General features: G+C 42.5%; 1 protein-coding gene across 33 annotated transcripts in view; it reads left to right on the forward strand.

Annotated features, from left to right (window-relative positions):
- NRXN3 (neurexin 3) overlaps nucleotides 1-25446 on the forward strand; it is a 1187696-nt gene that overhangs the window by 1123234 nt on the left and 39016 nt on the right. For 22 of the 33 annotated variants that reach the window (XR_014512831.1, XR_014512833.1, XM_083447305.1 and 19 more), the window contains one exon: nucleotides 19854-19947. Coding sequence is in view for 30 of the 33 variants with exons in the window: in XM_083447305.1 (XP_083303431.1) it covers nucleotides 19854-19947 (94 nt within the window). In the remaining 3 variants the exon portion in view is untranslated. The remainder of the gene's footprint in view (nucleotides 1-19853; nucleotides 19948-25446) is intronic. The other 11 variants (XR_014512832.1, XM_083447320.1, XM_083447330.1 and 8 more) reach the window with 1 other exon arrangement.

The following is a 25446-nucleotide window of genomic DNA, read 5'->3' on the forward strand; positions in this document are numbered from 1 at the left end:
TCATGTCTATTCCTAGTTCTGCACACATAAAATCAATATAGACTACATTATAGATGGATGCTATCTTCAAGCACACTTTTGTTAGCGCTCACATTAATGGCCTTCCTCAGTTGGTTTTAAATACCAAAATATATCTATGCTCCAGTTCAGAATCCATATACTCTGGAGCAGTGGTTCCCAATTGGTGGATCATGATGGGTGATCATAGAGAATGGGTGACCGAGGACCTGGAAGGGTATCCTATGGGTTAGCTAGTCTAAGAGGTGGCCACAGGGAAGCAGAAGCCTTCCTTTCTGCTCTGTAATTTTGTGCACTCAGAGTAAGTGCACAAAAAAGAGGTCATGAGAGTAAGAGTAGAAGATGATAGTGAACCTCTACATTAGAGTTTCTATATGTCTGGATTTTCCTGGATGTGTCCAGGATTCTAATTATGGAAATAGTGTCCAGGGGGGATTTTGGGAAATTAGCAAAATGTCCAGGTTTTTGAAACTTCTCCCCCCAAAAAGCTCAGCAACCTTCCTGAAGGAAGCAATACAACTTTTCCCCAAAAAAGTTTTTGTGTCCAGATTTTTACTTCTTGAAATATGGCAACCCTATTAATCAGAGTAGCCCTAGACATGCATCAGGAAAATCAGCAAACTTGTCCTTTGTCCTTTTAAAATTTACAAAAGGAGGGGTGTTAGGAGTCAAATCCCATTAAGCCATGCTTCTTAATTTCAGCTGCTCAGAATGCCAGCTTTCAATGACCAAAAACAGTGAACCCCAGATGAATTTGACCCATGGGAACCTGCAACTTCACTGCTCTTTTTATACATTTGATACCCTGATCCATAGGTGACACTGGCTAGAGTTGACTAAACTCTATTCGATCTGCTGAAACGCTCTGTCACAAGAGACTAGGGCCCTGCAGGACTTGACATCTTTCTGCAGGGCCTGCAAGACAGCTGTTCCACCAGGCCTTTGGCCAAGGCACAATCTGACTCCCTCTTTTGATAATCCTCACAGAACTCTAGCCCAATGGTTGCCATTAATTTGATTTTGAATTGATTTTAGAATGAATTGATTTTAGAATGCTGTGTTACTTTTATTGTTGTTAGCCACTCTGAGCCCAGCTTCAGCTGGGGAGGGAAGGATATAAATAAAATTCTTTTATTATTATTTTATTATTATTCTGCACAAGCTAGAGTTGACTAAATCAAAATTCAAGGTGAATTTATGCTCAGGCATATGCAGCTGAAGAAATTGTGAAGGAAGCTCAGGGGGACTTTCACACACCACCAACTGCAGTCACTGAATTTTGCCTTAAGAAAAATGTGTGTCAGTTGATTAAACGTTTGTAGGAATTTATATGGAAGATTCAAAATAATTTCAATAAGAATAGTGAAAAATTTTCAGGGAAGTAGGCTCCACATATATAGAGCCCAGAGTTATTTCCCTGGGGTAGCTTAGTTCTCAATTGTATAATCTATATCAAGAGGTGTATTTTTTGCAGTAAAATGTGCCTCACATGCATCAGAACATGGTGTTCATCCTGAACAATTCAGTTCTGATTTTGTTGCCCGGTTGGAAAACAGTAATGTGGGGGAAGGAGAAACCATGTAAACCTAAATATTTAACTTTACACTATCCCTTTTAGTCATGGTTTAAGGCCTAGATCAGCAACTTAAAGGACTAGATTGAGGGTCAGTTGCTATAGTAAATTGGATTTATAGGTTTACTGTCATATAATTCTGCACCACCTTGTACCCTTCGCTGAGATCATACTGCAATGAAAAGCAGGTTAAAATATATTAAATTATAATATCCAGGTTCCCCTTCTATTTGGTGCCTCTGAACGAATTTATAGAATGCAGGTATTGCACCCCACCCCACCCCCACCCCCACCCCCTCCATCACCACCGTTTTCTTCTTTGGTTCTGAACAGAGGGCATGTTTCTTTTCTCTCAGATCTTCATCTCCAGTTGCAGGCAGCTAACGAAGCCACATCCTGCACCTTGTTGAAAGGGTTGGCAACTTGCAGAGGGAGCCGAATTACTGGGGGAGGGGATAAAAATATAGCTACACTACCCAAGCTCCTTTGAGGCACAGGAGAAGAATGCCGGATAAAAAGCAATTTATGTTATACGTCTGCAAGGTGGCAGGGAGCCAGCAAGTGGAACTTAATGAGCTGACATCTGTCGACAACTCCGCAGTGTCAGATATTAGCGTTTGTTTCACTCATTTGCACATTGTACGTAAGTAGAAAACTTAGGTAGAGGAGAGAGGCTGGGGCCCGCAATCCAATTTGTTCAGTTCTCCCTGCAACTGCTGAGACATGAAGTCATCCAGGTACATTCAAACTGCGGAGTTTATTCTCTGCCAAATGTTGCGCATCGTATGATCCAAGCGAACCTGTGGGGTCTATATGGACAGCGGCTAGGAATCCACCATGACTTGTCAGCTATTTCTTTCTTATCTCCATTCTCCTTTGACATTCAAGCACCTCGATTTTATAATGACATTGGTATTGTTTTCCTTTGGCAGACAGAAGATGCTGGCTTCAGCTTTCATGGCTAACAAATTATGATCAGAATTGCTTATAGTTCTACACAAGCACTTCACTCTGTTCTGTTCACTTTGCAAAAGAAAAGCACTGTTGGAAGCTAGCAAATCTATCACACCTGGACATTACACAGTTGTTCCTTATATTGTGTTTTCCAATTTAGCTTAACATGGCAATGGTATGGCGGTGATAATCTTGTTCTGCTCACAGTGTAAAATTAACTCGCTGCATACCCTGTTTTTCATTCTTAAGAAACCTTGGCATTTATAAAGTATTCTTTTCCAGTAAAACAAACTTTTGCAAAATCTGTCACAAGGAAGCAGGCTGTAAAGAACTCACAGGTCTCTTCACTTGGGTTGTATTTTGAGCTTTTTAAATGGGTTTTTTTAAAAAAAGAACTCAGCATGTTCCAGATGGTGGTTAAGGCCACTCATGTTCTTTGGTCTAACACTCTCTTTGAAAGGTGCATTCCAGCTGAGTGTCTATTGGGCTGTTAAAATCAATTTTATTTCTTTTACGGTCCCTCCCCCTTGTTTTAATGTGTGCACACAAAAAGAACTGATTTGTCTTTACTACACCTAATAAAATCCAATGAGGAACTAAATAAATAAGCAAGGAAAATAGCCTTGTTAACCATCACAGGGGGCACATGTTCTGATTAAGTAGGGGCTGCAGAGGAGCCCCATGGAATAAATGTTCACATGGCCTGCTATGCACAGAACATTTGCTTGCTCAGTGGCAAAGTTTGATTCCTGTTTGTCACAGACTACTTAGATCACTGGGTGTGCTTTATGCTGGAAGATATATATATATATAGATATATATATATATAGATATATATATATATATAGATATATATATATTACTACTATGCCATAAAATTCTTTACTCATTCAGCAGCCAAGGAAGTGGAATTTGAAGATGTCGTGTCCACCACCACCACCTTTTTCTCTCTCTTCAGCAATGCACAAATAGGATGTTTGTGCACAGGGCAATCAAAAACCAAGATCCCCCCCCAGAAGGAGTGAGGTTCTTATGGGCAGGTATTCAGCATTTTGCAAGGTGCTGTATTGTTGGGCCCTTGTGTCCTTGGCAAGGAGATGTATCTCCCGAAGCCAGGAGAGACCATGGGCCCCAAAATCCAAAAGTTTGCTTTTTGTCTCCTTTTGCACTCTCCCAGTGACTTCCTCCATGAGGTTGAATCTCCTCCCCTCCTCCTCCTCCTCCGGTCCATCTCTCCACCTGCCTGCCTTCCTGCCTCCTTTCGTTCCTTTTCCACCCTCCTGCAATTCATCCTCACCTGCTCTCTACATCTTTCTTCCCTCCGAGCTCTGCTACCACTCCACTCATACTTCTAATACCACCACTGGCCCTGAGTGTGGTTTTGGTTTTGCTGCAGGTACAAGCAAAAGACTTCCTGTGATGGCAGTCCTGCCATTACTTTTCAGACCTCATAATGACTCAAATGTTGTGTCATTCCAGGTTTTTGTTGTTGGAGAGAATGGCAGAATGGGTAGAACATGTTTGGCAAAATAGGACTATTTTTCAGAGTGGCAAAAAGAAAAGATAAAACACATAAAATTCTCACCTGATAAATTTCATCTTAGTTCTTGCATTTTTTTTTGCATTTCAGAAATCCCGAGTTTCTCTGGCCTTAGTGATGGTCACTGCTTGTCCTTAGTAGATCTCTAAATAAACCAAGAACAGATTCTTCTTAAGGTTCAAGTGTGGGCCAAACAACATGTGACCGTAGCTGTATAGTGCTGTGCTTCAGTGAAGGGTTGTTTTCTCCTCTACAGATAAGTGCCCTCTCTACAAATAAGGACCCCAGTGGTGGGAAACTTTAACATGAAACAAATGGGTTCAGGTATGAGACTGGGACTACACTGAGGTCTCTATGCCCCATCCTGGAGTCCTGATTGGGATCAGTTTATTCGTACTGGTAATTTATGACACACATAAACCCCACACTGCACTCAAGGGCACAACTATGCATTTGAGGTCACAGAGCTGCCATTCAGCTCATGAGTGGCTGGGCTACCTATGAAGCCTTCTTTCAAAGTGTGTGTTTTATATGTTGATGAGGGGTATAATCTGTAAAGGTATTTTCAGGAAATAGTTTCATATGTTAATTCGCCTCCTGCATGCAAAGATAGTTAGGAAGGATTTATTCTGCATTTAAGGGTGTTTGGAGACCCACCCTGGATGCTAATGTGTCTGTCCTCAGAGTGAAGGTATTTAAACACCGTGTCCCAGGAGTGTGTTAATGTGTACAGAGCAAGTGAATGAAGTGCAAGGAATGATAAACTGAGCTGGCAGCACGTTGTTCTGTTTAAGATTTAAGTCTGGGGAAGAAGCAGCCTGCCTGTGCATTATGGTGAATATTCAAAGGTAGATGTTTATCTTATTGGACTCTGAGGAACTTTGAAACACTAGAATTAAAAGGGGCATTTTAAAGCACATTTATTAAAAGCTGTGGTACTTATGTTGTTTTATGAATAAAATTCTTTACCACATAAACTTTAAATAAAGCAGTCTTGGCACTGGGAACTATTTTCCACATAGGATATTTCTTCCCCAATTATACCAGGATGAAAAGTTCCACACAGCAACACCTGATAATTCTTATGCCATATATTTGATAGTAGTCATTAGTGTTGGGGTATATAAACCACTTTTTAAAAACTAAGTTGGATACATTGCATATATGCTAACAAAGCAAAACTCGGTTTAAAACTTTAAACTTTGAAATACATATTCAGTGCTTTTTAAAAACCTGCCAGTTTAAGATCTGAGTTAAGATCTTATATAGGCTCAAGCTCTACAAAGCAGGGAACTAGAAGCCTTAACAGATGCGCTCCATGCTCAGCCATGATGTTGTGCACTTTCAAAAAATGTGTTTGCTTACAAATGGCACTCTGTGCACTCACACTTTCCATTGGACCTTCAGGCGCAAATCCTGGTGGGGAGCTGTTCTAATAAGGGAGTTGTACGCTCCCTATAACTAGCCTTTCTCAGCAATCTGGCTGCATCTTTGAGCCAGTTGAAGTTTCTGAGCACTTTTCAAAGGCACATCTGGAGGGCATCACACTGGGGATGGGTGGCCTAAAGAGGTAACTACCATACTTCTTGTGGCACTCACCAGATGCACTTGCCTTAGACATTACCTGGAGTTGAGTACTCTTTGGGAATTCTTATGCCTGGAAGCATTTGTGGGAGTAAGGCTCCTTTAAGAGCTGGTCTGGAAGGAACAGAGTGAAGGGGTGTGGCCAAAGCAGAGAAGGAAACAGGAGGAGGTGGCTCAAGAGGAAAGTCTTTTATGTAGGGCTGCCATACGTCTGGATTTTCCCAGACATTACCTGGATTTTAATGGCGCAATTGACATCTGGGGGAATTTCTGAAAGGTGGTGCTTTGTCCTGGATCTTAGGCAAGTCAATCGAAAAATCGCCTCTTTTTTTGAAGTAAAAAGCTCAACAACTTTGGGGTTTGTCTGAAAAACAGCTCAACAATTTTGGGGTCTTCCTACAAAAAAGCTCAACAATTTTCAGGGTGTCCTGGTTTTCTACTTCTTGAAATATGGTGACCCTATTCTATGTGAAAAGTAAATAAAACATTTGTTAGCTCACAACAGCTTCCATCTTTCTTCATTACTGCAAGGAACAACTCAACATTTCCAATGCAAAGTTGGTAGTAACAAAGGAGCAGGGTTATTTTCAGGGTACTGGAACTCTGCTCAAAGAAAGTCATCATTAACTCTACCTACCTACCTACCTACCTACCTGCCTACCAACTTTATTAGCTCAGTTGGTAGAGCATGGGACTCTTAATCTCAGGGTCATGGGTCTGAGTCCTACACTGGGCAAAAGATTCAGGCATTGCAGGGGGTTGGACTAGATGATCCTCACGGTCCCTTTCAACTCTACAATTCTGTGATTTCCCCCCTCCTCAATTCTAGGGGGCTTTTGATGAAACTGGTTATGGGGTTTGTTTGTTTATTTTAATACTGATCATCAACCAAGTCCTCTGGATGGTTGTGTAATTTGAGTTTCAGAGTGGAGTTTATTTTATTATATTATTGTCTGATGTTGTATGGCTTCATGATGTTTTGAACGGTTTTAGCTTTAAGGCCTTTGGATAATGATTCCTTCCAGGGGGAGGGGGGACTATGATACATTGGATTGATTATATTGCTGGAAGCCCTCCTGGGCCAATAAGATAGGGAAGGGTATAAATAAAATACATATGATTAAATAATACAGGGGCATGATTTTAGAAGATCTTCTGCACTGGCCCCAAAACAGGGAAATTTAATTATGCTTAGACATTCTGAACTGTGACAATTTAGTTATGACTAACTTACGCCTCATTAATTTAAATGGGACAATGGCCTCACTAAATTGCACTGGAGTGGGATAACTGTGTGAAAATAAGCCCCCTTTGGGTGCTCAAATTCAGACTCAAAACCAAATCATGGCACTTTGCAGAATAAAGCTGCAGTTCTGTGCTCATCTGTTTAGGTTTAGGAATGGACAAATCAGTCTGTTTCTGATCTGTGCTCCTTTCACATGATTTAAACACACACACAAAAAACACAACCAGTAAATACATATTTGAACATACCCAATCCTATACCTATTTCCTCCCTCAAATTATGCATTTTAAACACATTTTCATATGTCATTTGAGCTGAGAACTGGGTCTGATTCTGGACATTTGAGAAGTGTATAATTTGGAGAACGCCATTCCAATCTGCACGTTGATGGAGCTGTACAGCTCTAATCCAGAAGCCCATATGGCAAGCTTTGCAGGCACAGTGCAGCATTGGGCTCATATTTGTTTTTCAGATGGCAGGCAAAGCCACAGTTGAAACTTGAGGGAGTGTATTTCCCGGTCTGGTTTGAATGCTCAGTTTCTGATGTAAAATGAAAAAGCCTTTTGCTCGGGCATGCAACCATTTCTCTCCTTCCTTCTTGGCATGCTTGAATATGCAGACTGCAAGCATTCTGTTAACCACGGTTTCCCATTTCATGTGAACCAGGAAACTGTGATTGCCAGCATTGGAGCATGCCAAGATCATAAACTATGGTTGGAAGTTGCTGTAAGATTCAACCTTACTCCAGAGCTGACAACCATAGTTTTCAGGCTCAGATGAAATGGGAAACTATGTTTAAGTGTATTCAGGGCATAGCTGTCAACTTTCCCCTTCTTTTAAAGGGAAAACCTATTCGGAATAAGGGAATTTCCCTTTAAAAAATGTAAATGTTAACAGCTATGATTCAGGGGCACTGAGAGGATGGGTGGAAAATAAGGCTCATTTATGCCTCAGCTTATTAAGACAACATATGATCATCTGAACAGAACCATTGCCTTTCTTCCCCAGGGACCTTTCTAATGCCATTACTAAGACAGGGCACATTGTGTGTTTGGCACTATAATCACAGCTCAGCTGGAAGAAGGGGAGTGGTTGTAGATGGCAGAAAATTCTGTTATTTAAAAATATAGGCCCAATATATATTAATGAAGACATGGGGAGGGTACACACTGGTTCAAACTGCATATATGACTGCCTATGTCTTTCTAATGCACAGTGACCTAAATTTATAGATTTTGGTGCCTTTTAATTTAGCCATTAGAAAAAGAGCCAATGCGTCACAGAGCTCCCAAGCCTTAAAAGATGCCATTAAAGCCACTGCACTGTACTTAGTTATTTATTTCTCTCTCTGAACGGTCTAATCAATAAGAGAACAAAATCAAACACGGTTCCCTCCTCTTGAAGAGAGAAAAGACAAGCTAAATAAAGATGTCCAGGAGACTGGGGCAAAACATGCCAGCAAAACGACATATTGATTTCCAGCAAAGAAGGAGATGGTAAATGAAAAATATTCTTCTGACACAGTTATTAAGCACAGGGCTGACACAACAAGCAGAGAGGCTGATTTCTCCCACTGGAGGCTGAGTACTGAAAGGGCAGCTGATGCTGGTTCTTAGGCTAGATGAGCCTCTGGCTTTCAGAAATCCACACCGCCCTGTGCTAAACGAGTAAGGCTCAAGTCCTGGGACTTTGGCTTTCTCATGTTTTCAGCTTTCAGTGATCCGTGGATCAGCAGCAACCTTGGGGTCACAGGGCCAGCAACCCTGCAATCCCCTTCTAGCCAGAGAGTACTTCCCTGTTATGTTCAGCTGCACAATGTTGCACTAGTGATCATAAACGTGCCTGGGTCACACTTGAAGCATCTCTTTTGCTTTCCTATCCACTTTTTCCTGGAATCTCAGTATAAGAATTCTCCCCACCTACCCATGTGATTCTCAGGCTGAAAGCCAAGTTGGAAGCCTGGATTTTGTAGTAAAGCAGGATTTTTTGTGTGTATGTTTTCTAAAATATAAAGATATTGACTTTCCAGTGGTATCCTGCAGAAAACACAAAGTTTAAAGCAGGACTTGCATTGGAAAACCCTGACTCAGTCATGCTAAACTGCTGTATGTGCTCCATAAAGTATGAAGCTATTCCAAGCCAGCTTTTGAAGCCACCTCTCCCTATGACTCCATGATCAAAATCCAGTTCCCACCTCCAACATCATACTGGCTCACATTGAGCTGGTTTATGTAGCATTACCTAAAAGTAGTTATAGCAGTAGCATGAATAACTTGGTGGCACATCTTCTTTTCTCATTTCTGCCAGTGAAGTGCATCATTCAGTATGTGGCTATCAACTGCACTGAGGTCCCAGAAGCTGTCTGGGTCTCTGCAGATCTCACTACAGATGCTATCCATAAGGTCTAAATTCAACCATTACAGTGGTCAAAGGGGCAGGGGCAGGGAGTGAGCCACATAGCCTCTTTTCCGGCTTGTAGGTGGAACATGATCCAGCTCTAAATCACATCAGGAGCTGCTAAGCTATGTCTAAAGAAGAAAAGAAAGAAGCTTGAAGTCGGTTTGGATGCAGCCGTGTGTGTGTGTGTGCGCGCGCGCATATATCTGCTTGTGTGTTAGAGGCAGAGCGAATGTGTGTAATCAATAAACAAGCAATCTAGATTCCCAGAGATGTATGTTTTATTTATTTATTTAGCCCCTAAATAATATGTAATTTCTTCAGGCCAAGAAATAAATTGAAAGGATTTAGAGGGATTTGCTTATCAGCGGAACACCACATAGCATTACATCCCTCCTGCTTTTGGGAAGGTACATTGAAGTTTGGTTTAAGCTGCTGTGGTTCAATACTCCTCTTTCCTCTGTCAGGGTGCCTTGAACAACAGACAGATTAATCCTCCCCTTCTTTTTCTTCCTCCTTTTTTTTGCAGTCCCTTCTTATTTAGATTTCCTTGTCTTCCTTGCTCTAAACAGAAGGGAGGACCTTTCGGACACCAGAAAGCCTGACGTCCCTGCCCCCACTTTCCATTGTCTTCTGAATGCTTAGGGCTCAGAATGAAAAATTATCCAATACTTGACACGCAATGTGATCCAGAAGCGGGTGGCTTTTCTTTTCCAGCAGTAATGAACTACTGAATCTGTTCTGCAATTGTAGTGCCCAAAGGCTAATTCCAGCTTGCGGGACACCCCTCCCCCCTCTCCCTCTTTTAAAACAACACTTGATACAAGACTTGCTTGATGCACAGATGGAGTGCAGAAACGAAGGCTGATTTACTTCCCCGTTTTTAACTTGTGTGGCTAGTTATTTAATCTCTTGTCTGCTGTGGTAATGATTGAGTGGCTGATTTTGTTACAGTAGGTAGCCCCATTGTGAACCCTACTTAATGATATAATTTGCCAGCAAGTGTAGTTTCCATTTTTACGTCCAGCAGGGATCACATACGCAGGAAATGTAAGGGGTGGGAGCTTTCCAGAGGATGGAGTGATAGTTCCTTTGTTGTTGTTAACTCAGGTTGATGTGGTGAATGAAGGGCATGCTGGTTAATGACTGGCTTCCAGTTAATCAGGATCCCGGGCTTATAAGAGATAATTTGTTCCCATGATGAGACCTCTTGCAGTGACTGCCTTCCTTAAAGAGAAATGTGAATGACAGGAATTCTGCCCTTGGTATTTCTCTTGGCTGCTCTGTTGAGGGGCTGGAGAAATGGGGAATGGTTTGCTTGTTTTTTTCTCCCAGAAGAAGAGCTCTGCTGGGTCAGAGCAAGGGCCTCTTTAATTCACCATGTTGCCCCCAATCCAGATGCCTTTGGACTACTTACAAGCAAGGCATGAAGGTAATAGCCCTAGTGTTCAGGGGTTTACTGCCTCCCAACATGGAGGTTCATTTTAGCTATTAGAGGAAGTACCTTGTCAGACAGTGACATTAGCTTAGTAAAGCTCAGTTGGACAAATTCCTAGAGATAAAACTACCAATAGTCCTTGTGATTATAAATTGGATCAGAGCCACAATATCTCTGAATGCCAGTGGGATACCAGTGGGAGAGAGCTTCTGCACTTATGTCCTGCTTGTGGGCTTTGCAGAAGGATCCTTTGGGGCACTGTGGGAAACAGGACACTGGACTTGAGGATGGGGGAAAATTCCTTTGGTTTGCATTTTAATGTGAGCCTACACAAGTCATACTTTCTGAACCAGTGCATGAATGCAAATGCATCTCTCCTTTGGAATTTGCACTTCTTCAAATTTTGCAGTTTAGTTCCCCCACCCAAAAATGCACCAAAAAAGCATATATTAAGGGGAAAGTGTTATGACTAAATAATATTTTTAAAATGCATTTCATTGGGGAAATTACTTGCACACACACACACACACCTCTCTTAGGGAAAAGTGCTTAGATATATTAGGAAAAATTCAATATGGACTCCTGCTCCAACTTGCCATGTAATTTGTACATCTACAGAGCTTTGGGATGACAATAGCTTAGTTTCCAGTTCTAGTCCTACTAACGTGTTAAGTTTAATTTTAATTTGAAACAGGTCACAAATATTTTCACAGTTTTGTCATGCCACCTGAGCATTCCAGATGCCCCATTCTCCTTACAATCAAAAAATTAAAATCATGTCATTGTTATAAGTAATTATGGCATTATGATAAGCAAGATCTAGTCTCTTAATTTACTAGAGTAGAAAATTAATGCATGGAAGGAACACTGATATTCCTGAATGTAGATAATTTAACATGGCTAAATTATCAACAGCAAAGGATGCTCAAGATAAAATCTAAAACTACTTATATCTTTAGGTAAAAGGGGCTAAATCACAGAACTATCAAGTTGGAGAGGACCTGTAGTCTAATGCAGGATTAAAAAAAGGTAAAGGTACCCCTGCCCGTACGGGCCAGTCTTGACAGACTCTAGGGTTGTGCGCCCATCTCACTCAAGAGGCCGGGGGCCAGCGCTGTCCGGAGACACTTCCGGGTCACGTGGCCAGCGTGACATCGCTGCTCTGGCAAGCCAGAGCCGCACACGGAAACACCGTTTACCTTCCCGCTAGTAAGCGGTCCCTATTTATCTACTTGCACCCAGGGGTGCTTTCGAACTGCTAGGTTGGCAGGCGCTGGGACCGAACAGCGGGAGCGCACCCCGCTGCGGGGATTCGAACCGCCGACCTTTCGATCGGCAAGCCCTAGGCACTGGGGCTTTAACCCACAGCGCCACCCGCGTCCCTAATGCAGGATTAGATCATCCCAAAAAATAGCTCACAGCTTGTGCTTGAAGGGCATAGTTAAACTATAGAATTCACTCCACAAGAGGCAGTGATGACTAGCAATCTTGTTGTTGTTGTTTAGTCGTGTCCAACTCTTCATGACCCCATGGACCAGAGGAACGCCAGGCACTCCTGTCTTTCACTGTCTCCCGCAGTTTGGTCAAACCCATGCTGGTAGCTTCAAGAACACTATCCAACCATCTCGTCCTCTGTTGTCCCCTTCTCCTTGTGCCCTCCATCTTTCCCAGCATCAGGGTCTTTTCCAGGGAGTCTTCTCTTCTCATGAGGTGGCCAAAGTATTGGAGTCTCAGCTTCAGGATCTGTCCTTCCAGGGAGCACTCAGGGCTGATTTCCTTAAGAATGGAGAGATTTGATCTTCTTGCAGTCCATGCGACTCTCAAGAGTTTCCTTCAGCACCATAATTCAAAAGCATCAATTCTTCGGCGATCAGCCTTCTCCATGGACTACCAATCAAGATGGCTTTAAAAGCCAATTGGACAAATTCGTGGAGGAGAGAGCTATTGATAGTCATGATGACTATACCCTTTCTCCACAATTAGAGGCAGAAATGCTTCTGAATACCAGTTGTTGGAAACCACAACCACAAAGAGAGTGTTCTTGTGCTTGAATCCTCCTTGAGGGTTTCCCAGAGGAATCTGGTTGGCCACTGCAAGAACAGAATGCTGGACTAGATGGGCCATTGACCTCTTATTAGGCTCTTATTGGGTTCTTATGAAAGCCCAGAATTACTGTTTCTGGTACCTAGTTCCATTGACAAATTGCTCTTTTGGTTAAGAAGTTCAGCCAAAATCTACCCTCCTATAACTTAAGTCTGGGTGTTTGCCATACCACTGTGATCTTCACTACAGTGGTACCTCGGGTTAAGTACTTAATTCGTTCCAGAGGTCCGTACTTAACCTGAAACTGTTCTTAACCTGAAGCACCACTTTAGCTAATGGGGCCTCCTGCTGCTGCTGCGTCGCCGGAGCATGATTTCTGTTCTCAACCTGAAGCAAAGTTCTTAACCTGAAGCACTATTTCTAGGTTAGCAGAGTCTGTAACCTGAAGCGTCTGTAACCTGAAGTGTCTGTAACCCGAGGTACCACTGTACCCTCCTTGGAGTTTGTCTTTATCCTTTGCTAAGTTTGGTGACCAGAACTAAATGCACTACTTCAGATGAAGCCTGACTAGTGCAGAATAAACTATTACACAGCATAACTTGGAAACTCTTTCCATTAATGTAGCCAAAAATCACATTAGCCTGCTAACATATCAGTGGCATCACTTATTTGTTGCCATTTTTCAGTGGTTGTTTTTTTTTAAAAAGTGACATAAAGGGGGAGCCAGCCTTTGTATAACAACTCCCACGAATCTTCCTTCCATTGAAAAGCAGCATTTCATCACATTCTGAATAGACTTGCTGTCAGATGGATGAGGAGCATAAGCTCATTGATGTTACTTGCTTTTAAAATGATGCATGGGCTGCAGCACAGAAAGAAAGGCAGGAAGAAGCTGCAATGAAGTCAAAACTAAAATCAGCAATGTAGTTTGGTAGTGGAGGGGAGCAGAATTTCCACCAAGTGCCGTGTTCTAAAGGGGAGTTTTGGAGTTTCTTGTTCAGGTAAAACTTACGGGGGAAGGAAAAGGAAAACAAAGTCGATATGAGGGATGTGTAGGATTAGGAGAGAGCCAGGGCACCATGTTGGAACAGGTCATTTCCTACTTGCAACCTCCAACCTCTCTGCACATGGCCACCGACTGGCCCTTTGTGCTTCTACAACTAACAGCACAATACAGAATTCCTAAGGTTGGGGGTGTGGTGGTGTGCGTTTGCTTTCTCATCCCCACATTTTCATCAAACATTGCCTAGAGAGATACATTTAAGATGTCCTATCTCAATGACCTACTTCGGTTTCAGAGAAATGAACATTAAGATCCGTATCCAGATACGCGTGGTGTTTATAAGATATGCATGATGGAATGGAATGCTCAGGTGGCATGGCACAACCAAGGAAATATTTGGACCCAGTTTCTAAGTAACGTTAAATGTAACATGTGAATGCATAGTAGGACTAGACTTAGTAGAACTGCAACCAAATATGTCCCAATATTCTGGAAGGGGAAAGGGAGACAGCCCTCCTCCTCCCACCTGCCTGATTTTGGCAATCCTTCCTTCACCCACCTACCTACCTGATTGTAGCGCTCCTTGCTCGCCCCATCTCTGCACTGCTTCGCTTACCCCACCCACCTGTTCTCCACACCTTCTACCTTCAGCTTCCACCTCTGCCTCCTCCACCTCAGCAGACATATTTCCGGAAAACAGCTTCTGGAATTGCTGTGATGGGAGGAGGAGGAAGAGTAGCGACGCGAAGGGGCAAGGTAGGTTTTGTGCCCGCCTTTGGGTCCCACGCTCTGGTGTGGCCGGAGTGAAGGAGCCAAAATGGGGCGGCTTCTGCCAATCTGGGATGACCCACTTAAACCGGGACACTTGGAGGTGTGGAACCTATGCTATTTTCATTCCAAAGCATGGTAAAAATCCAAATCCAAAGGCAAGTCAGGGCAGGAATGAGGGGTTTAGAGAACCTTTTCTAAGAGAATGTAAGCCCCATTTTTTTTAAAAGAATATGAGGCAGCCATCAGGAACATATTGTGGCACAGTTTCTCTGACTGAGGGAGGGCAATATTTATAGGCCTTTCTCTTTTCCATTCACACTAAAAATGAGAACTCCATCATTCACTGGATGTGTTATTTATAATTTCATAAAGCTGTTCTGTGGCAGGGTTTATTTTATCTTGTGCTTAATGCCCATCAAATCATGGCACAGCGAGCGAGTGGGGTAGTCAAAAAGGGACTGTTCTCTGTGGAAGATTTCAGAGACAGCCATTTTATGTGGAACAGAGGGTCAAAGGATATGGATATGGAGCATAAATTCCAACTTTGGGCTGTCAGAAAAGGGAAGAGGGTATGTAATTGTCCTGACCACATCTCGCCATGCTATTCAGAATTTCCTTGCCATGCCCATGATGTATAGTAATGAACAGGACCCTCACCAAAAGCAAGATTGATGAAACCCTTCGAGTGAATAATTAGAAGGTGGTGATTACAGAAACAATAATTCATTAGAGGCAGTTCTGTGAAACTGAGGGAATTTGAAGGTAAATATGTCCATAAATCCTCAAGGTTAGATGCAGACATTTCAGCTTCCTCCTGCTCTAGTTTGATACCAAGTCAATTTCAATAAACACAATGGCAAAGCAGAGGGAGAATAAAAATAATATTATAAATGTGGCAAAAGCTCTTTTAGAGGACAAATGAAAAGTGTTTTGTCTAGGGGCATATTTTATTGGCATTTACTATAATACCTGCCTTTAGTTTTACAATCATTAATACAGGACTGAGTAATTCCAGCGCTGAGATTTAAAGAAAAATTGAATATAAATATTTCAGAATTGGATGCATTGTCATACCATACTTAACCTGCTATGTATGTAGACATATAAGGCCTACCAGTGAAAACAAAAAAGAAATGAAGTTATCTTTTAGCTTGCAAGCCTGGATTAGCTACCTCATGTATTGGTCTGACCACAGGTCCACATCTCTATTCACTTGTCTCCCACACCTACATAGTTCCTTCTTCTTCTAGGCACATAGGAAGCTGCCTTATATGGAGTCAGAACATTGGTCCATCTAGCTCATTATTGTCTACACTGTGGCTCTCTAGAGCTTCAGACAGAGGACATTCCCAGCCCAACAGGGATTGCTCTAGGAACCTTAGGCAAGCAAAGCAGATGTTCTACCACTGAGCTATGGCCTTCCCCTAGTTTCTCCTATTTTTCTGTATCCACCTGATCTTAGCCTTTGTCCTTTTATCCCCCTTTCCCTATCCTCTACCATCTCTGGGTGTCTCTCACTGGCTTCCCAGAGCCTCTAGACTCAGCTACATTAGTAAAAAAAAAACACTAGCATTTTAAATGTGTTATAAATACGCAACACCAGATGGCACTGTAGAGCACAAAACTTCTAAGCTGTTTTACATAAGGGTTTTTTTCTTTTGTTAAAAAGATTTAATTTATGACTTATTTATAGTGTTTTCCCCCCTGTGTGTAGATCCACCCTCTGTTTCCCCCTTGATGACAACCTTTCACCATATTTCTCACTTTGCTCCTCCTGACAGCTAAGCAAATTTGGTTCCCTAAGAGTATTCCATTCCTATACATAAGTTCCTCATTTAGGCATTGGTCAGATTGCCCCTATCAAAACCCTTCATTCATGAACACTGTTTTAAAACCTTGCCCCAACATTCTTCATGTGCCAAGCCATTCTACCACTTAGGCTGTTAAATTCTTTTAGCTATGCATCTGTTCTAGTCTCCCAATTTGATGTCTCTATAATTCCGAGTCCACTTGATTTTCCTGGTGATTAGATAAAATACAATATATGCTTTACCTCGTAGGTTGTAATTTAGCTGGTGAGAACACAGAATGATTATAGGGGACAGAGAGATATAGATAGATAGATAGATAGATAGATAGATAGATGATAGATAGATAGATGATAGATAGATGATAGATAGATAGATGATAGATAGATAGATAGATAGATGATAGATAGATGATAGATAGATAGATAGATAGATAGATAGATGATAGATAGATATAGATAGATAGACAGACAGACATAATTCTGTATGCATAATTAAAAACACAGAAGATGGAGATCACTGCAGCTAGCCTTCATCTTTCTTCCTGCATGATCAGGATTTGCAGATTCTGAAAACTGTTCTGAAAAGAGCAAGCATGGTATCTCAAGCTGGCCACTTCAAAATTGGTTCTTTCCAGTGTATTGGTTTCTTCCAGTTCAGGAATTCTTATTACAGAGACCACACACCTTTGATGCCTGCAGGAGCAAAAGAGGAAAGAGGAAAGAATTCCATGTGCGAGCTCTGAGTTCGTGTTGCAGAGGGCAGGGTAATTTGGTAGCCTTGTGCAAGAGCCATATAGCCTGTGTCCAGAGGCTTCCACAGAATCTCCCTAATGGTCTCCATTAGTAATTCTACTAATTGCAGCAATTACATGAAGGAGTTGCTGCTGGGGAGAGATGCCATTACACTTCTCCTTAACACACTGTGGTACATGCTGCTCGTTAATTAGAGCAGCCGCAAAATAAAAAATAAAAAAAGGATTATCAGCTGGAAAGTGTAAGGAACATGTGCTGCAATTCACTGGGGCCACAGATGCTCTTGATGTGGCTTCAGCTTTTCTGAACCAGATCTTTGACCCTACCTGCTGTGCTCTGACCATTCCGTTAACATTGCACAGGAATCCATCTTTGTGAATTTAGCTGGGCTGAGTGTTTGGCTTTATGTGGATGTATCTGGAAGGCAATTTTCTGCCTGGCCTATTTTACATGGTGGCACACCTGCCCTGTTCAGTGTACACTCCATGGCCAGGGCAGCTGTCTACCAACTCTATCTGGTATGCCAGCTAAGAACCTTCCTCCCTAGCCACCGTCTCGCCAGAGGGGTACATGCTCTGGTTATCTCCCACTTGGACTGCTGCACTGCACTCTACGTGGGGCCACCCACTAATCCCAAATGCAGCTGCCTGACTGGTGGCGGGGAGCAGCTGCCGGGACCACATAACACTGGTCCTAAAAGATCTGCATTGGCTCCCACTACATTTCCTAGCAGAATTCAAAACGTTGGTATTGACCTTTAAAGCCCTACATAAATTTGGGTCTATATACCTGAACGATCCTCTCCACCTGCATCGTTTAGCCCGGATACTGAGTTCCAGCGCTGAATGCCTTTTGGTGGTTCTCTCACTGTGAGAAGTGAAATTACAGAGAACCAGGCAGAAGAGCTTTGCAGTAGTTGCACCCATCCTGTGGAATGTCCTCCTGGCAGATGTCAGAAAGTTAAACAACTATACAATTTATTGTAGACATCTAAAGGCAGCCCTGTTTCGGGAAGCTTTTGATGTTTGATGCTGCATTTTGTTGGAAGCCACCCAGAGAGGCTGGGGCAACCAAGTCAGGTGGGTGGGATATAAGAAATTTTATTATTATTATTATTATTATTATTATTATTATTATTATTATTATTATTAACAGAAGCTTAACTGCACATGGCCAAACTATAGAAACATGGGAATCTGCCTTATGCAAAGCCAGGCTATTGTCCATCTAGTCCATCTAGTTCAGTGATGCCAACACAGGCTGGCAGCAGCTCTCCAGGATTTCAGTCTTATTGGGAGATGCCAAAGATTGAACCGGGGACCTTATGCATGCAAACCAGATGCTCTACCACTGAGCTATAGCCCTTGCCCAACATGGGAGCAGGGAACCTTTGCCCTCCGCTATGGTTCCTATTCAAATCACGCCTGTCCCCAACCTGCAATTTGTTCCAATCTGCAGCCCCAAATCTCCAGGTCTGGGGTCTGGGGCAGACTGGCTATTTTAGAAAAAAAAAGATCATGTACTCACAGGCAAACCACATGATTAACATGCACATAGTTTAGGCCCACAGTCAACATTTTTATCAGACCAGAAGGATTAGCTGCGCAAAAGATTCATTCTGGCAGTGTCTTGATAATAGGATTATATCGTATCTATAATACTTGCAACCAAATTTTTATTCTATAGAATATGTGCATTTTACCTAAATGTACCTAGAAACAGAAATTTATGTCCTAATAGTATAGTACATATTGCAGTTCTACAGAACATAAACGTTGTGTATACAGGGCCAAACTTTTATTTGTCAACAAAAAACCTGCAACCATCCCTACCATTTCCCCAAGCAGTGTTGCTGATGTCACTGAAATTCTGTAATATGGGGATACTAATACTGACCAAACTTAAAGGGTTATCACAATGGTTTCTGAAATATATTGAATACTCCAGAAGCACTTCAGAAGCATTAAATATTATAAATTTAAATGGGAGACGTTGTGTGGCACCATAATATTTAAGAAAAACAACAACTGGTAGGATGTGCATGTGTGTGTTAAGGTAAATAATGGCAACAATTAAAAGGCATATGAAGCCAGGCATGTACCATGACAAAATATCTGTAGCAAAGCCAAGTTGAATTGGCAGTAATTCTCCATAGCTCAATACTTGCTGTTGATGGTGCACCTTCTCTGTTGCTTATGGTTATGCTTAGTAGGGGGGATGTGGGTGGCTCTGTCATCTAAATCACTGAGCCTCTTGGGCTTGCTGATCGGAAGGTTGGCAGTTCGATTCTCTGCAACAGGGTGAGCTCCCGTTGCTCTGTCCCAGCTCCTGCCAACCTAGCAGTTCGAAAGCATGCCAGAGCAAGTAGATAAATAGGTACCACTGCGGCGGGAAGGTAAACAATGTTTTCGTGCACTCCTGTTTCCATCACAGTGTTCCATTGCGCCAGTAGCGGTTTAGTCATGCTGGCGACAGGACGCGGAAAGCTTTCTGTGGACAAACGCCAGCTCCCTTGGCCTGAAAGCAAGATGAGTGCTGCAACCCTGTAGTCACCTCTGACTGGACTTAACCGTCCAGGGGTCCTTTACCTTTTTTAACCTATGCTTAGTAGTTATGTTCAGTTGTATTCCTGTTTGCAGATTCATCTACTTGGGAGTGCCATTCTTTTTGTCTGATCACCGGTTCTTTCTTTTTGTCTCCTTGTGCTTGTTTCCACTTGTCAGACAACAGATGACCTCATTTCCTCAGACCATTCAGCGGAATGTTCTAATGATGACGAAGACCTCATTGAATGTGAGCAGAGTGTAGGTAAGCCAGGTCAGTCTTATATTCCGCCTGCTTTCTTATTTCATTTTGCAGTTAACAATGCCTACATATATATATGTGTGTGAATGTATACATATATATGTACGCCTATATATGTATATGTGATATATGTATATATGTGTAGAACTGTATATCCGATATAAATGCATAAAGCCAAGCATCCAATCCCATGGAGTTGGCAGGAGCAAGACACAAATATGTCATCATTTGGAGAAGCCATCTTCGAAGGAAAACAAATGTTCTGGAACCAGTACCTGCTCAGTTGGTCACCAACCATTGTGCTACATATTTGTAGTGGGGTTTTTTGAACAGGCCCTGGTGGGGAGAAGGCATTTATTCTGGCATGTTAAAAGTTTGGACTACTGACTAAAAAGAAGAAGAAAACCCAGCATGCAGCTATTGTCATATCTGTCATTGAATTCTTCTTGATGGATGTGAAAATATGCCGTGAAAGTTCCATGTGCCCATGGGATTTTGAATGTGGCTAACATGGCGGTGTATCCACTCTATTTACCCAAACAATTTGAGGACTGAAGCATAGTCATTCCAAAATACTAAGCTGTGCCATGTTACCTGCAGCAGCGATGCTTCAAAATGTATCCACTGAACGGTCAAAACTTAGGGTGGCAATTTGAAACCAACTCGATTTCTCCCTTCGACCCTAGATACATTTTGATGGTTTGATGGCTTTTCTTCTGGTGGGATAGATATGACAGTATTAATATCCAGCAGGCAACTGCAGTCTATTTTATTTTTAATGAATTCTTCCAAGTATTTATTTTTATTTTATTTCAAAGCTTGCCATGAGTTAAGCATTTCTATAATAGAGAACAGAATTTCATTGAATTTCTGTGTACAAAATTGATTTTTATGAGAATCTGTCCTAAAAGTGAAACACGTAGACAAGCTTATTACTTTTGTTTTATTTTTGTTTCGTTTCCTTTTAAAAAGGGGGTGATTTTATTATTTTGAAGAGGCTAATTTTTCTATTAAAAAAATTCTAAAATCCAAGCATCAGATGGTTATGTTCATAGTACCCTGAAGTGTTTCAGATTAATACAATAATAATAATAAAAGCCACCCAAGGCTAGTGCTTTCACATTTCTCTTCCACCCCTCATATTCTGCTTGCATTTTAGGGGTAGGACTTGCTCTGGCAGTAATGAGAACCACTGTGGCTTTGCATGTACCTGGGAAGTTCCATGATAAACTTAGAGGAACATAACATTATGAATTGAAGAATAAGTTGATACACAGTTCAGTCTAAGAAAATGGCAGAGTTGCTTTCTTCCATCAAATGTCATTGAAGCTCTTTAAGCCAAAGGTTTTGGCCTGCTTAACTACTGATATCAACATAAACATTCTTGCAGCAGCCACTGCTGATTGATAATATATTATCAAACTATATCCATTTGATGGCTGGATTCGCACTTGTCACCAAGCCAAACATGAACGAGTGAACATGTTGGCTGCTGAGGAGGAAATTGCACTTCCCCAGGCTGTCTAGCTCAGCACGGTATGGTTTGGCTTAGCCCAGGATAGTGGTTAAAGTCTTTCCGCCTCAGTGGTGATCTGTAGCCAAGATTTGTTCATGGTTACAAAGGAGATGCATTAACTGCTTCAAAGACTTTATGCTTGAAGTGATCTATGAATCTGTTTTTTATCATCATCAACAACAACCACCACACTCCTGGGTTTGGATGGCATTCTAAGCCATGCCTAGGCTTAGCTACCACCCAGTACTGAGCTAAAAGGCCCAGAGGGGAGCAAAACTGTTGTGAACTCCTCTCTGGGAACCAGCACATTCATGGAGTCCCACTAAGCCATACTATGCACATACAAGATGCAAATCAAGCCGTTGTCATGGGGCAAGTACAAAAGAACTTCTATTGACTATTTCCTTCTCCCACCCCACGACTCTTCCCCCCAACTTTTTCTAATCCTCCCATTGTAGTCATATTCAGTCCACAAACATGTTGCAGAGTCAGCAGATAAGAAGGAGACAAGGATGGCTGTTCAAAACCACCCAACCCAGACTTTGTGCTCTGTTTACAAGTGCAAAGCAGTTACTACAAGGTTGTAGTGGTAGAGCCACAGATGATGGAGCCAAGGCATGATAAGCTTGCGATAACCACAGAAACACAGAAAACCCAGCTGGGAATTAAACAGGCCACAACTTTATTGGTTACAGATGCCTGTAGGTTTTGGTAAAGGCATTGGGTGTGTATCCTGAATCAACTGGCCCATTTGCTGGTTGGTTATTTTGGCAGGGTTGATCAAGGATCACCATATGATGCACATCAAATCAGAGTGATCCCCCCATCAGGATCACCATTTAGGGGGTGCCATGGCCCATCTGTACCCCATCTGGGGTGACAGGACAGATGCACCCCCACCGGGTCCCTTTAAGGGGATACCCTGATCCTTTGGAGTGGAGGAGGGTACCCACCCCCATCCATTTAGACTAAGGATCCAGCCCAATTCCTTATCTGCCATCAAGTTGTGACAGTCACTACAAGGTAGGCAAAAACCCCAAATGGGCCTAATTATCTGGAAGCGAAATCCTCCCTGGCCCCAAATAGGGAAGCCAAATCCTTCCATAGCAAGGTCCTCTGCTGGGGTTACCCACTCAACCTTGGGCAGCCCCATCACATAAAGATCAGGCCATGACTCTGGCTTTTCTGAATGGTTCCAACTGTAGGCAAGCCCAAGCATTCAGTGCAACAGGAGAAGGAGGAAGTGACGCTCTTCCCCCAGTCGCACCAGAGCTGGGAAGAGGCCCTGATCCGCCACAACCGCACCAAGCTGCAACCCTGCTCCCTGCCCCCCAAAAGTTGGTGATAAACAATCTGTTTCATTAAGAAAGGGCTAAAAGCACCAGAGTTGGTATTCTAAATAGCAGTTAGGAATCATTGATTCAAATTCCTCTGCTAATCTTTCAGGACCTCATTAAACTCTCCTACCCACTGCCTTTTTGCTGATTGCCAAGAAATTTGCATTTAAAACAGAAGCCTTTCTTCCCCTTTATCAATCTGCTCCTCTTATCCATCGCCTGCAGAGTTGTTGTGAAGGCAATATCACAGCCACTTCCATGGTGATGAATTGCAGTGGCACAGAACCTTGAGATGTGGCATCAGTGAATGAAGCAGGCTGCGACAAAATGAAAAATGCCTCTTCATCCATAAAGATGCCGTTTGGAAACATAGGGGTCGTGCCATAGAACCACAGAACTGAAAGGAACATCAAATGAGACCAGGCTTTACTGCCAGTGTGTGTTTTGCTTTGCTCAACTACTCCCAAGTTGGTGAAGTGTCTCCTTTCACTCTTTTTCTGTCTTAAATGGTACAAATTTGTTAGCACTTTGGTCCGCCCATCCCCATCTTTTTTCCTTTTAGGGCAAATGCACTCAGATCTCTCAAGCCATCTCCTTCAGTTTCACAGCAATGGGTTGGTGTGTCTTGTTGTTAACCAGAAGGTTGGTGTTTTGAGCCACCCAGGCATGGTGGTGGGCAGGATTTCCACATTGCAGGGGAGTTGGAATAGATGTCCCTTGGGGTCCCTTCCAACTCTATGATTCTCTGCAAAGCAAGTGGTCTGCCAATGAGCTGTGGTCCCTTCTCTTCTGCTTTGAGACCCATGAGTTCTAAGTGTGAAACAGCTCAAGAGATATGGGGGAGATTGGTTAATTTCCCCATTGCATATTACACTGAAAACCCCAAAAGGAGAAACATAATTTAGCTGCCTTCCCATGCACACTTACTTCACAGTAAGTTTTCTAGTGAACACTGTTGAATTTATGTGCATAGAATTGCAGGTGTTAGGACTGCATCTGATGTTGCCCTTACTGCTGTAGGAGTTTGGGCAGCAAAGCTTCTTTCCCAGGTGGCTCAGGAGCAAACAGCTGGATAAACCAACCTTCCAGCCACTCCCTATGACCCCCTTCACTGATTGTCAGTAAATTTGCATTTAACATAGAAGGCATCCCATCCTCTTCCTTTATCGTTCAGCTTCTCTTATACATTATCCCTGGATGACTTAAGGGACAGCAGTTATTTCTTGAGGTGAAAACCAATGGGTTAAAATGCAATGTAGTGTAGAGAAGTCCTGTGGTCCTCGTCCACTTTGCTGTCTTCAAAAAAATAAGCAGAAAATTCACCCAATTATGAAATTTCATTGTCTGAGGGAGGAAAAAATCCTTGTGACAGCTGCCCATGAGCTTTTAGAATGATCTTTGAGTTTCCGAATTCATTTTATCTGCATCCAAAAATCATTATATCATCTCTTTTAATACCAAAATGAGAAATGTCCCTACCTAGCTGTTTCGGCTTAATCCCAACTGTGCTAGACATCTGCTTGATCACAGGTAGCTGGTGCCTGGCAACACTATGCAATCCAGGTGGACTTGTTACCTCTGGGTGGCTCCCAGCTAAGCCCTGTGTTATATTTCTGAGATCAAAGCAGAGCTAAAATGCAATGTGAGAGGCCTTTGTGCTGGGCTGAGTGTTACGTAAATGGAGGGACTTTTTCATTTCCTCTCCCAGTACACAGACAGAAATTGACTGCATAATGGATGTTTACTCAGAAGTAAGTAAGTCTCACAGTGTTCAGTAGAGCTTATGTCTCATGTAAGTGTGCATCAGAGTGCAGCCTTAAATATGGAAGTGCTAATTGACTGTTTCAATTCCCCCCAGGATAAGTTTGTACAGACCGTTGGCCTGCTCCAAAACCTATGCACTGTGGTGTGCAAACTTTCCTGCATGCCCAGGCTCTCCCATTTATTTCAGGGCATGTAGGAATGCCTTCCATTGGATGTGAAGTGATTTGGGGAGCAAATAGTGCAGCAGAATGGTAGCAGTGAGAGGCAGTAACGCTTCTGAATACCAGTTGCGGGAGACCACAGGAGGCGAGAGTGCTCTTGTGCTCAGAGTGCTGCTTGAGGGCTTCCTACAGGCATCTGGTGGGCCACTGTCAGAACAGGATGCTGGACTAGATGGTCCATTGTCCTGATCCAACAGGCTTTTCTGATGTCCTTAAGCACCATGTGCATCCAGAGCCTCTTTGGACGCATCTAGGCTACCTTTTGTGCCACATTTCAAAGCACAGGTCTGAACTTTAAAACACTGTGTCTGAGGAGGAGGAGTAATAATAATAATAATAATAACAACAACAACAACAACAACAACAACAACAATAATAATAATAATAATAATTTATTTATACCCCACCCATCTGGCTGGGTTTCCCCAGCCACTCTGGGTGGCTTCCAACAGAATATTAAAATACAGTAGTCTATTAAACATTAAAAACTTCCCTAAACATGGCTGCCTTCAGGGTGTCAGTCCATCCCCGCCCCCGCCCCCCACTTTTTACCACTGAATCAGAGCAAATGGCAATCCACAGAAAACCCAAATTGCCTTTTTGTTCCTACTCAGTGTTAAAGAGCAGGTTTTGCTGGGGAAAACGGGTAGGCAAAAAAAAAAAAAAAAAGTGC

This window comes from Podarcis tiliguerta (assembly GCF_965153285.1).
Source record: "Podarcis tiliguerta genome assembly, chromosome: 1".
Classification (NCBI taxonomy): domain Eukaryota; kingdom Metazoa; phylum Chordata; class Lepidosauria; order Squamata; family Lacertidae; genus Podarcis; species Podarcis tiliguerta.